Genomic DNA, 13,701 nt, shown 5'->3' with positions numbered 1-13,701 from the left:
CAGACCAGACATACCAACTAGCAGATTGGCATGGAGTGATTTAGAAAGATCTGTATACTTACTGGATTTTTTCCTGTCAGATATGCTATCAGGATAGAGTCTGTACTATTCAGTAGTCCGTACGTCGATGTATTCGAGCTTTACGGTCATGCACGAAGGATGACAATTACACTACTGGCCATTAAAAGTGCTACACCAAGAAGAAATGCAGATGATAGATGGGTATTCATTGGACAAATATATTATACTACAACTGACATGTGATTACATATTCACGCAATTTGGGTGCATAGATTCTGAGAAATCAGTACCCAGAACAACCACCTCCGGCCGTAATAACGGCCTTCATACGCCTGGGCATTGAGTCAAACAGAGCTAGGATGGCGTGTACAGGTACAGCTGCCCATGCAGCTTTAACACGATACCACAGTTCATCAAGAGTAGTGACTGGCGTATTGTGACGAGCCAGTTGCTCGGCCACTATTGACCAGACGTTTTCAATTGCTGAGAGATCTGGAGAATGTGCTGGCCAGGGCAGCAGTCGAACATTTTGTGTATCAGAAGGGCCCGTACAGGACCTTCAACATGCGGTCGTGCATTATCCTGCTGAAATGTAGGGTTTCGCAGGGATCGAATGAAGGGTAGAGTCACGGGTCGTAACACATCTGAAATGTAACGTCCACTTTTCAAAGTGCCGTCAATGCGAACAAGAGGTGACCGAGACGTGTAACCAATGGCAACCCATACCATCACGCCGGGTGATACGCGAGTATGGCAATGACAAATACACGCTTCCAATGTGCGTTCACCGCAATGTCGCCAAACACGGATGCTGTAAACAGAACCTGGATTCATCCGAAAAAATGACGTTTTGCCATTCGTGCACCCAGGTTTGTCGTTGAGTACACTATCGCAGGCGCTCCTGTCTGTGAAGCAGCGTCAAGGGTAACAGCAGACACGGTCTCCGAGGAGATATCCCATGCTGCTGCAAACATCGTCGAACTGTTCGTGCAGATGGTTGTTGTGTTGCAAACGTCCCCATCTGTTGACTCAGGGATGGAGACGTGGCTGCACGATCCATTACAGCCATGCGGATAAGATGCCTGTCATCTCGACTGCTAGTGATACGAGACCGTTGGGGTCCAGCACGGCGTTCCGCATTACCCTCCTGAACCCACCGATTCCATATTCTGCTAACAGTCATTAGATCTCGACCAACGCCAGCAGCAATGTCGCGATACGATAAAGCGCAATCGCGATAGGCTACAATGCGACCTTTATCAAAGTCGGAAACGTGATGGTATGCATTTCTCCTGTTTACACGAGGCAGCACAACAACGTTTTACCAGGCAACGCCGGTCAACTGCTGTTTGTGTATGGGAAATCGGTTGGAAACTTTCCTCGTGTCAGCACGTTGTAGGTGTCGCCACCGGCGCCAACCTTGTGTGAATGCACAGCATCTTCCTCCCGTTGGTTAAATTTCGCGTCTGTAGCATGTCATCTTCGTGGTGTAGCAATTTTAATGGACAGTATTGTATAAACACTGCTGCGCATTACGCCGTCTCGTATCCGCTCCTTCCTGCATACGACCTCCTTCTGTTAAGTCCTTTCTCTCTCTCTCTCTCTCTCTCTCTCTCTCTCTCTCTCTCACACACACACACACACACACACACACAAATGCGCGCAACGCCGTAGCAGCATTCTTTGTACGAGCAGAAATCTCATTATATGAGACATACATTTCCAGGAGGCCAAGCATCGTTCCACGTTCGAAGTTCCTCACAAGGTGATATTGCGCTCTTTAACTTCGACTAGGCCAATAGGGATTGTACGAGTGTCGGTCAAATAGGAGAGGTCTGCTGGGCCTACTTGGCTGCTACCTCTCTACAGCCTTAATCACATACTGCCGGGTCGCGCGGTGTGGCCGCGCGGTTAGAGGCGCAATGCACGGATTGCGCGGCACCTCCCGCCGGAGGTTCGAGTCCTCCCTCAGGCATGGTTGTGTGTGTTGTTTTTAGCATAAGTTAGTTTAAGAAGTGCGAAAGTCTAGGGACCGATGATCTCAGCAGGTTGGTCCCACAGGAAATCACACATATTTGACCATTTTTGAACATACTGCTGGTACACTGCTCTACTCACCCTTGGAGCTTCGATTGGTTCGTTGGTTGGTTGATTTGGGGAAGGGGACCAAACAGCGAGGTCATCGGTCCCATCAGATTAGGGAAAGCTGTGGAAGGAAGTCGGCCGTGCCGTTTCAAAAGAAACCATCCTGGCATTTCCCTGAATCTAAATCAGAATGGCCGGACGCCTGTTTGAACCGTCGTTCTCCCGAATGCGAGTCCAGTGTGCTAACCACTGCGCCACCTCACCCGATGAGCTTATATTCTTTCGGGCCAGTTTTCGCAAACCACAGTGTACACTACGGTACATGAACTTCATTTCAGACAGTAACGCACTGATGTGTTACAAAATGTCTGGTAGGGTACTGTGCTGCCTGACATTTGCGTTCTGTAGTGTTGTCTTGATCGTTGCACTTATCGGAATAGAAAGACCGCCAACGATGGAAAATTGTTGGTACTCGCTTCGTTGATGAAACGGTGACAGAAATCGTCCATCGGAGTGTCTTATAGTTGCCATATCTAGTGACATGACGGCATATAACACTCAGAGGTGTATTCCATTTAACATAGTAGTGCAGGAAACACTAAATTTTCTCAGAGAAAGATGTTAAAGAGAAATATTACCTAAAATAATGAAAATCATTGCCACGACAGTGATCTTTCAGTTCAATACGCATCCTGAGAACTCATTGTCAACTAAAAAACTACAACGTCAATTGCATAAACACGATATTCATGGAAGAGCTGCTACTGTCAAAACTCATTTAAACTTGATACATGCACAGTACAAACTTTACTAGTGTAAGAATACGAAACTTGGGGAAGGAAACATATACTTTGCTCTAACAAACTCACTTTTACACTGGTTCCTAATCTAGTATTTGTGTACATAGAGTGAACACCAGTAGAAACGTAGAATACATACTGTGGGATTCCATCAATGAAGCTTAGTTAAAGTTCTGTAATATATAGTTGGGTCATATCACGTTTTCATTGTCACAGTGACAGGAAAACTAACTAATAGAGTTCATATTTTTTATTCACTGGCGTTGCTAATTATTCCCAGTCGGGCATTCCATCTTACAAGATAATAATAGCTACATTCATTCATCTCAGAATATCCGAGACTCCGTAAAGATAAAACAAGTTTTCCTGGCCCCAAGAATCAATTATTTAATAATATCTGAAAAATTAACCTCTAGTGAAAAGACAGTTGAGAGCCTGCAGACCTTCTCAAGTTTCACTCAAAGATATTTAACAGTTTTTAAAAAATTCCATTAACCTTCATTCAGATTTATGCGTCAAATGTAGTAAATTCAGGCTCTTTTTGCTGCTAAAGGTGGCCCAGCGCCACGTTAGGACGACGACAGCTATATAAAAGGCACTTTGTTTTTGGCCACGGCATTAGCAACATAATACGTGTTTTATGAGTACCCTAGATCGCCATACAAACACCCACATTCAAGCTAGACTGCTCCGTGGAAATCAGTACGACAGTGCCAGTTTGATTCTGAATTCACTGTAATAATACATTTCAATTAAAACCAATGAAAAGTATCCTTTTATTCGTTGGAAAATGTTGCATTTTTAAAGAGCCCTCAGGGAATAATTTTAATATAACTCTTTTTGACGCAATTCACTGCATTAAATATATGCAGAATATGTAAATGAATACACAAGAATCTCATACAACATTCACTGCCCTGTTAATTGAAATGCCCATACGCGTGTACAGAACAGTAATTGGTATGGTTTGTGTTGAGCACTATTGTTCACAACTTGTGACTGGCGCTAAATAAATATCAAAGGTGTGATGGCGTATAAACTTTTATCAGTGTTTATGACTATAAAAGAATTTCACAGCTTATATTTCTATCATTTATGAGATATTCTTATCCTTGTTAAGTATATCTGATTGACATGTTATGTTACCTGTACGATTGAAACTGGTCGTCGACATTTTTTGACAGCAACATATAGCCTAGTGGTGAATGAGGCATTCTTTATAGATCAAAAGCGGGTTTGGTATTACAGAGCTGATAAAAGTCTATTGGCAAATTGAAATCTTTTTGGATTAACACGAAGGAATAATTCCATTGATATACAGGTGAGCAAATCTGACGTCAGTTTTAAAGCACTTCATACATGGCAGTGATGGTCCTTGGTGAACAGCAAAAGACATAGTGTCAAGAAGAGAGTGGTAGAATGTTATGAAATTCAAGCTGTAGTGGCGTACCAGGAAATCGATTCTGCGCCTGCACTGAGTATGGCTTCATTCTGTTTCCCCGTTTCTAACAGGATTGGCACCACCACCAAGACTGTTGCGTCTTGGTCTTCTTTAAAGCCAGCACTCAGTTCTTTAAAATTAAGGCTCTACATCTCTGTCGTCTGTTATATCTTCAGATTTCTTTATACCCCACCTTGAAATAACAGGGTAAATTGGTTCTCGCTCCTCCTGTCTTCTAGGGATACAAACTCGAGTCGATATGCAGTTAAGTAAAGCAAGCTTTCAATTAGACTCACATGAAATGAGCTACTGGATGCCGCTTTTGAATATGAAGGTTAATGAAGATCATCTACCAACGAAAAAACCTCAGTAAGAGGAATAGATGCTGTGATTCAGAAACAAGCGTATGTGATTTCTTGCAATTGTATTCACACAAGCAGCCAGATAAAGAGCTATATGGAGAGAAATTATAATTAAAGACACGGATCAGACACATTAATGTGAGCACCGCCTATTTTCGACGTCAACGTGCAATAACCACTCAGATACGACACGTGGCAGCACCAGCAGTGGAGGTTATATAAAGCGTGCAGACGGAACGCGGAAAACAGTGCAGTCCTTACACTGCGGAAACGAAGCGATTTATCTGACATCCAAAAGAGCTTGATCATTGGCTTTCGAATCAAGGATGCGGCATTTCCCAAACGGCCAAATTTGTAAACTGTCCGCATGCCACCGTGGTTTAAATGTACCGCGCATAGCAAGATAGCACTATTCAAAACCGGCGACGAGGCATCCGTGGTGCACCAAGGGCCATAGATGACAAGGGTAAACAAAGACTACAGAGATGTGTACGGTTGAATAGAAGTGAAACTGTTGAGCAGCTGACCGCCCAGAGGAAACAAGGGGGCTGTCAACAGTCTCCTCAACGACCGATCAGTGAGCTTTGCTGCGTTTTGACCTCCGCAGCTGACGCCTGGTTCATGCACCTATGTTGACCGCTGTTCATCAGCGACGAAGGCTGGAATTTGCACACCAATACCGAAACTAGAGGTCCATTGTGTGGCGACAGCTGGCCTTTTCAGACGAATCACGTTTAATGCTCCGTCGAACAGATGGCCGTTGGGGTCTATGACGTGAAACGTCAGAAAGTAAATACCCTGCAGCAATAGAGAGAGCATTATGATCTGGTGAATGTTTTCGTGGCATTCTCTGGGCGATCTCGTCATTCTGGAAGACAGTAGATCAATAAAAGTGTGCATCTATTCTTGGGGACCATAGCCACCCTTACACGCACTTTGTTTCTCAAAAAAATGGTTCAAATGGCTCTGAGCACTATGGGACTTCACATCTGAGGTCATCAGTCCCCTAGAACTTAGAACTACTTAAACATCACTAACCTAAGGACATCACACACATCCATGCCCGAGGCAGGATTCGAACCTGCGACCGTAGCAGCAGCACGGTTCCTGACTGAAGCGTCTAGAACCGCTCGGCCACCGCGACCGGCTTCTTTTTTTCTCCTCGGCACAGTGGCATCTACCAGCAGGACAATGCAATGTGTCACACACCTTGCCGTGTACGTAAGTGGTTCGAAGAGCACCAGGGTGTTTACCGTACTTCCCTGGCCAACGAACTCCCAGGACTTAAACCCAATCGTGAATCTGTGGGAACATGTCGATTTGCCACTCTTGCTACACTTCTTTGCTACAAAAGTTAGTTATTCAGGCTTCTGACAGGTGGTCACATTAATGAGACTGGACAGTGTATAAGTGTAATAAAAATTTTAGACGTACATTACACTTATTAACAGCTGGATTTCGTCCGATCTACCTTTCTGGCATCACTTAATAAAATTTTCAATGACAGATGTCATTGTTGGCAATGATATCACCAAATAGGAAAAAGGTTTCTTTACTGACACGCACTGGACAACTTTCGTTTGGAAAGTTTGAACCTTATGTTTCAAGTCTATCTACTTCGTGCAAGTGACTGATGAATGCAAGCAGACTGTAGCACTAACTTTGTGTCGTTGACGACGGATTAGAGAGGCTGAGTGTTGGTGCTGGTACATAGTCCACCCCTCTCGAAATGGGGGCTAGACTTAGTTTATCCATCAGAATGAACTCAGTTCCATATCACTATACGAGATACTGTGTAGAGGTCGCTAAGTAATACATGGTGCGCAATCTGTTCATGACGAACTTTCCACAATCACTTCGTTTCCTCTTGTCGGTCAAATATAACGGATGAAAATTTCTTCCTCATGGAGAACCATCCCATTAGCGTGCCTTAGAGATGTTGGTTAACATGGTGGGTAACGGGCAGTGGTCATCTTAGTTCTCGTGAGTGTCGATTCGTCATGGGGTGCGTTTCGCAGACCACCGGGTGTGTTGGGAAGCCGTGCTATTCCACTGGCACTCAACCGGAGGTTGGTCTGAACGTGCTCCAAGGCGCACATCTCATCTTTCACAGTAGCTCCGTTGTGTCGAAGGAAACAGGGGCTACGTAAACCCGATGGATTTCCAAGAACACATATGTCAGTGTAGAATCTCTCTGAGTAATCAGGGGTGACGATACAGTACAATGTCTTGCTGAATGTCTGGACGTACAAGCTTACAGCGTGTTTCTCTATGGAAACAAGTTCTGCATGTGATTGAGTAGTTTAGACTCACGTAAACATTCCCTGTGCGAGAGTACTTGCGCACAGTTAACACAAAACTCCTTTAACTATGTACTCTGTATTGCACAGAGAGGATACAGCACTCAAATGTATGGCAGATCATACGATGTTTTGTTGCTGTCCAGAACGTAAGCTACTAGTGATCGTCATTGCCGCTCTTCTATTCGCTGTTGCTATTTGAGCTAGCCTGCGAGACCCTATCATCCACATGTTGTTAGTCGCAGTAGTTTTCAGTTACTGTGGTGCGTTTATCCCATACTCAATCACCTCACTCTTGACTTTAATTTCGGAAAGAGTGCATGTAGCTGCGAAGAGATGGATTTCGTTTGTGACACTTACTACGATGACAAGTATGATTTCCGACGACATAATGATCAAATACCATTCCGAAACATACTGTTTACTGAAGTGGGGCCAGCATTAACTCTCTATCTTCATAGCTGCCTCTAATTCCGTTATTCATCGGTGCAAACGCAAAATTCACGAATGTGCAATATAATGAACAACTATAAGAAACGACGAACCATTTTCATGTGTCGTAAATTTTTAATCGAGTACTTCACATATGATGACTTTCACCTTTGTAAATACTTTTGGTAGATGCACATTCACGTTGATGGTGGTGTACAGCGTATACGTTACGGAGGGTTCAAGCGCGCTGAGTTTTCCACTTCAGAATTTTGAATGGAGCCAGTGCTCTTTGAAACTCTTTCATATCGCTACACAAGCGAAACACGTCACTCAAATAATCAAGATACAAACCACTTAAAAAAAGTCAGAAGATCGTTTTGAAAAATCACCCTCGTCACTCTGTGACAACCTTTACCGCGTAAGGTTTCGTAATCTGTTTAGCTGCTACAAGCGATTTCCCACGAACGTGCAAATTAAAGCCCACGCGCGCGGGTGTGCGTGTGCGTGTGTGTGTGTGTGTGTGTGTGTGTGTGTGTCTGTGTGTGTGTAGAAAGGACTAGAGAGAGAGAGAGACATAAGGAGGCACTTTCTGTACATGGAAGATGCCATTCACATTATTTCATGCAAAACTCGAAACCTCTCACTTGTCAAGTAAGATTTCAGCTTGCATAGAGCACCTATTCCCCGATTTCACCATGACAGTTCAGGAGTGATTCAAAGGAAGTATACGCTCAGTTGCAGTTACATACTCAGATCATGCTTCGTTGGTTGGAGGCGACTTTCACCTACCGACTATAGGCAGGGAAGTCTACGGATTCGCTGTAGGTGTGACGGACTGTCCTGTGAAGTAGTTTTGAACATGTTTTAAGAAAGACGTCCTGAGCGGCTACTTCGACAGTCCACACGCGATGGTAATAATTTAGAAAATGGTTCAAATGGCTCTGAGCACTATGGGACTTAACATCTGAGGTCATCAGTCCCCTAGAACTACTTAAACCTAACTACCTAAGGACATCACACACATCCATGCCCGAGGCAGGATTCGAACCTGCGACCGTAACGGTCGCGCGGTTCCAGACTACGTTCACTATTGATAGAATTTAGAGGGCCGGCATTTTCTGCTGACTGCAGGACGATTCACTGCCGCCAACGTACATTTCGCGTAAGGACCGCGAAGACAGGATAAGAGAAATTGGAATTCGTATGGCCTGGTATAGATCGTCGCTTTTCCCTCGCTCTATTCGCGAGTGGAACAGGAAATCCAATGATTAGTAGATGTGCACTTTGTACCCTCCATGCACCCTCCCTCCATGCACCGTACGGTGTCTTGCGGAGTATGTATGTAGATGTAGAAGGAAAGGAAGATTATGGTTCACTATACGCTGACAACGTAAAGAGGGAGCAGAAGCTTGGGTTAGACAATAATAGCAAAGAAAATTGCAATGGCTTTCTCAGTGGAACTATTCAGCCATTCGAGTCAGTCGACTTAGGGAAGGCATGGAAAAACTAAATCTGGGTTGCAGGACAGGGCTGGGAGTTGAATATCACACCGCTTCACCGCCTCACCAGGTCTTTTCATTGTCATCCATTTATTAGTTTAATTGTCAGCTTTTGTGAGTAAATTACTAATGGAAGCCGGCTGTAGCAATCGTTTCATTTGTCTTAGATGATAGCTACTCCTGACTTTTATTGAAGGACGGGATTTTAGATTTTAGCTTCCTGACGAGGGAGGAGAGTTTTTGAACACAAGTTCGGACCGTCACAGGATGGGGCAGAATAATGGTAGTCATTTTCAAACGGACCATCGTGACATCAGCCTTAAGTTATTTAGACCGCGCGACGTGGCTCAGCGGTTGTCACGCTCGACTTGTATTCGGCGAATAGGGCTGTTCAAATCCTCGACCGGCCATCAGAAGTTACGTTTATCAAAGCTTCCTCAAATCCCTTCAGGAATATGGCGGACTGGTTCTTTTGAAAAGGATAAGACCAATTTGCTTTCGCCAATCCGAGGGTGTGCTCGACTCTGATGATTTCGTCGTCGACATGACATTAGACGCTAATCTTACTTTCTGCTTTGTAAACGTTTTAAGAAAACATTGTAAGACTTAAATATGAATCACGGATCTGGAATATCATCTCTAATCTTCACAATATGAGTCTTGTGTCAAGCACCGAGGTACCGCACTCGCTGACTTCTTCCAAAATTTCTGTTGAAGAAAGTGTATCTGTACATGTATGTTAAAAGTATATTCCTAACTGAGGATAAAATGTGAAGCATAGTAAACTGCACGTGCTCTTCGTTTAGTGGGAAGCTACTGTAGCGTGCCGCTATTACGCTGGAGTATGTCGGGATTGTTTACAAACATTAAACGGGGTGCCCCACAACTGTTTTAATGGCGCATGTGTCGGAGCAATAAACCTACTTACTGAGAGGTTTTGAGAAACTTCCTCATAGTCCGGAAGGAACAAACTTACGGGGCGTTATTAGATGAGAACACGCGTCATCTAGGAAGAAGCCAAATAAATTAAAATTTAATATTTAATTAAAATGATTTACCCTTCATATTTCTCATTTTGTATCATGGGGACCTATAAAATGGTTATATCGGAGAAAGAAATTGTGTATTGCAGTATCGGTCACAGAAATACTTTCGCTGTTATTAATATAACCTGCTTCAGAATGGTCTGTCGGCTTGGGCGAGTGGGCGCAGATATTTCGGGTGCTATAAAGATCTCAAGGTTTTGAAATTTTGTAGAAATAAATACGCACGACTCGTGTCCATTCATTGCAAGCTGGCAAGCTTTTCCTTCCATTATGTTGTCGCTGACCGCTCTCTTTCTGTTTCATTGACAAAATTTCTTTCCACAGTTCTTAATTTTCTGAGTTTGAACATAAGTATCAGTTAATATTAACATAAATCGATGTTGATGAATCATTAACTATAACCATCTTTCGTTTAAAACCTCGTTTACCATTAACGTATACTGCTGCTACCTTATTAATTCATGTCAGCCTGAAACTGAACATAAAATTTTCATCAAATTCAATAGCGTGTCTGTGAGGATACAGTAACCGATGAGGGCTGTCAAGAATAAAACGAATATTATACTAGTTTGCGTATGAAGTCATTTTGGCTAAGTTTAGAGAAACCAACCAAATATAAACCATTATTTAAATTATGGTGCTTCCGAATACCAACAAAAAGTCATCTCATTTGTCTTATCTTTACCCTCCAGTCAACTGACTCAGTGCGAACGGCAGCAGTTTTCAAGAAATTCTCTCAGTACTCATACGTCGCATACATTAGCATTTATTACTCACTATTCATGCTAATTCTATTCATGCTAATTCTCTATTCATGCTCATTCTAGTAACCTATCTTCGTAATATCGAGTACTGCTTTGTAAAATCTTGTTTAAGAACTATCTAACAAGAGCGGCAGATAATATTTTGTAGGTTTTAGTAGCTGCAAGACTGTAGATTCCAAAACTGGCAGTCGGAATTATTTTCAGAGGGAGATTTTGTAGTAGTACATCCATTACAAATAAAAGAAACGATTTCCCATACATGAACAGGATATTACAGAACTAAATTTTTGTTGAGAGTACACATGGGTTGTCAACAAGTAGAAAAATCTTTATTTCCGTTTTATGTGCTACAGAGGATGCTATAACATGTCTAGATGTACACTGCTGAACGCGCAGTGGTACACCGCCAGGAGACGCAGGCGTGGTAACGTCAGTGTATTCTCGTACACACGCTTCTATGTAGGCCGGCGACGTATGTTACTTCTCCAGAGGTATTAAATATGCGGATGCCTACGAAATAATCGCAACTTTTCTGTGGAACTCTGTAGCACCATAAGAATGCAGTAGCTAGCACTGACTTAACGTTGCGACAGTGAAAATGCATTTCTGTCTAATACTAACGCTGTGGTTTAAATCATCGACGTTTGTCTTTTTCAGATGGGACTTTTGCTCTCCAATGAAATGAAACTTGAAGCTAGATGGAAAGACAAGAGATATTACAAAACCGCAAGGAAAAAAATGAGCAGCATACTAAGAAGAGAAACAATTGCCTCGAGAATTTATTTCCTGCCATTCTTATTGTTGGTACGATTGTGTTGTAGTAGACTATCGGCCTACTTTTCAGAGTTTGGTAGCCGTTCAGCTGTTTTGATTTGTTACGTCACTGCCGGAGGCTATGTCTTACCTACACCACAGTGAAGTCATTCCAACAATGAAGCCACTCTCAGAATAAATTCATATTCCCCAACGTGAGGGCTCGTGCAGTTTATGTACGGCATTACTACTATGTGTGAAAATAGAACCGCTTGCTAACCAAGTAATTAATATCTCAAACTGTCCTCTGCTATATACAGTTCTTTATTAGCCTATTAAGACTTTCTACACTGAATAGAACTTGTTTCTTCATTTGATACGTAAAATTTTACGTACAGAACAAGTAATTTCTGTACTCACTGATGCCTGTGTCTTTATTTTGAAATGCAGGGTAAATTGTTGGTAATGTGATAACGCTTGACGCCGCAGGTAATATCTGAATACAGTAAAGAAGTTTTAAATCTGAGTCTCTACATTTTCGATGGAACTATGTAAGGATTTAACGTGTAACGTTTGTCTGTTTAACTGCGGAGAAATTTCTGTAGCATCTTACTTTATTCTGCAGTCAGGTAAATTTTAAGAGTATTATACACTGAATTCGTTAGAATAAACTACTCTTACTTTTGGTGTTTAATGTCTTGTAGCACGAGATACGCAGTAAGAAAATTTAACAAGTTTTTCCCGATTGTGCACAAAGAAATCTGGTACTAACAGAGCTTAATTTTCATTCATTTATAAAACAAAAATGTTGCAAATCTGCGACATAAAGAAAAAAAGGATGATTCCACAATAAAAGGATCATATATCATTCATGATCGTGCAATGAGAAATGTTCAAAATATTCCTATCTTTTACTGCCGTGTTAATGGTATTTTCTGAGCGAAGATTCGGCAGAACCGACTATTTTTGTTAAGAATTATAGAAAACTTTTAAAAAAGAGGTCGGTTTCTCCCTGTAATGATGTGCGTTTTAAGCGCCATAAAGTTGCTTCGAGTACATATTTTAACGAAATATGCTAAATAACCGAATACTGATATACTTTTTGACGAAATCATGGAACGAAGCAATATCGGGGATACATTTCAAAGATTCCTGTAACCAACAGAGAAGTACTCACTCTCTTCAAGAAAATGTTCCCTATCTTAGTAATCGTCATGATCTTTTACGTAGAACTGCTTAAACCTATTCATTCAAAAAAAAAAATTATCTAGCTCTCAGCTACCTGTCATATTTATTGTTGCGTTAGTTTGCTCTGAGTGCTATCTGTAACTTGAAATTATTGAAATTAGAAGGAAGACTAGGAAAATATCTCTTCCTTATCTTGTCAATAGCTGTGATCTTTTACGTAGAGTTACGTACTTCATTTCTTTAAATACACTATTATTTAACCCTCAGCTACATACCAGATTTACTCCTAGTGGTATCTGTTACTCGAAATTAAAAGATATTTATATTGCTTATGGTCACAGCAGAGAAAGACAACCAGTGTAGTGCAGTATTCGTTAGTACTTTTGTTTATCTGAAAAACCGTGTCTGTGTTTGTAAGATTGTTCTCTCTCAAAGTGTGTAAACTGCTGTCACGCCAACACGATGAATAACAGGATGTATGTAATTAACGGAAGGGACGACAGGAAACTTCTGTCGGTGCTTTAACGGGGTCGACGCCAGAAGCATCTGGTCCCGGCGAGACTACGGAAGTGAGAAGCCGGTGGCTGGAGCGCGCCGGCGTCCGCGTACCTTTCTCGACCTCGGCGTTGATGCTGATGGTGCGGAGGCGCAGCTCTTCGTTCTCGAAGATCATGCCGCGCGACGAGCGCCGGTCCAGCCGGCGGTTGGGCTTGACGTTGATGTCCTTGCGGCGCGCCCGCAGCATCGTGGTGGAGGTGCCGGTCGCCATGGCTCGCACCTGGCTCATTCACTGGCGCGCGCCGCCTCACAAATGCGGAAAAATAAACAAGCGGGCGGCCATTTATTCGGTGCGCGGTGCGCGCGCGCAGCCACGCGGCTATTCATAGCGCGACGCGAGACTGCAGCGCAGCGCCGCGCGGCCCGCCCCAGCTCGACGCGAACGCCGCCGCTGCCGAGGCGCGTGGATCGGCGCGCGTTTATTTTGGGGTATTTCAGTAAAGTTGTTGCCT

At 42.9% G+C, this 13,701-nt stretch overlaps 1 protein-coding gene across 1 annotated transcript in view; it reads right to left on the bottom strand.

The window, feature by feature from the left end:
* LOC126247963 (retrotransposon-like protein 1) overlaps positions 1-13,490 on the bottom strand; it is a 326,384-nt gene extending 312,894 nt beyond the window's left edge. The window contains exon 1 of the mRNA XM_049948523.1: positions 13,301-13,490. Within this exon, the coding sequence (XP_049804480.1) occupies positions 13,301-13,478 (178 nt within the window). The 5' untranslated portion in view covers positions 13,479-13,490. The remainder of the gene's footprint in view (positions 1-13,300) is intronic.
* Between the last annotated feature and the right edge of the window lie 211 nt (positions 13,491-13,701).

The sequence above is a fragment of the Schistocerca nitens genome, chromosome 3, assembly GCF_023898315.1.
Source record: "Schistocerca nitens isolate TAMUIC-IGC-003100 chromosome 3, iqSchNite1.1, whole genome shotgun sequence".
Taxonomy (NCBI): domain Eukaryota; kingdom Metazoa; phylum Arthropoda; class Insecta; order Orthoptera; family Acrididae; genus Schistocerca; species Schistocerca nitens.
The sequence above is the reverse complement of the archived record's forward strand: the minus strand, read 5'-3'. Positions and strand labels throughout refer to the sequence as shown.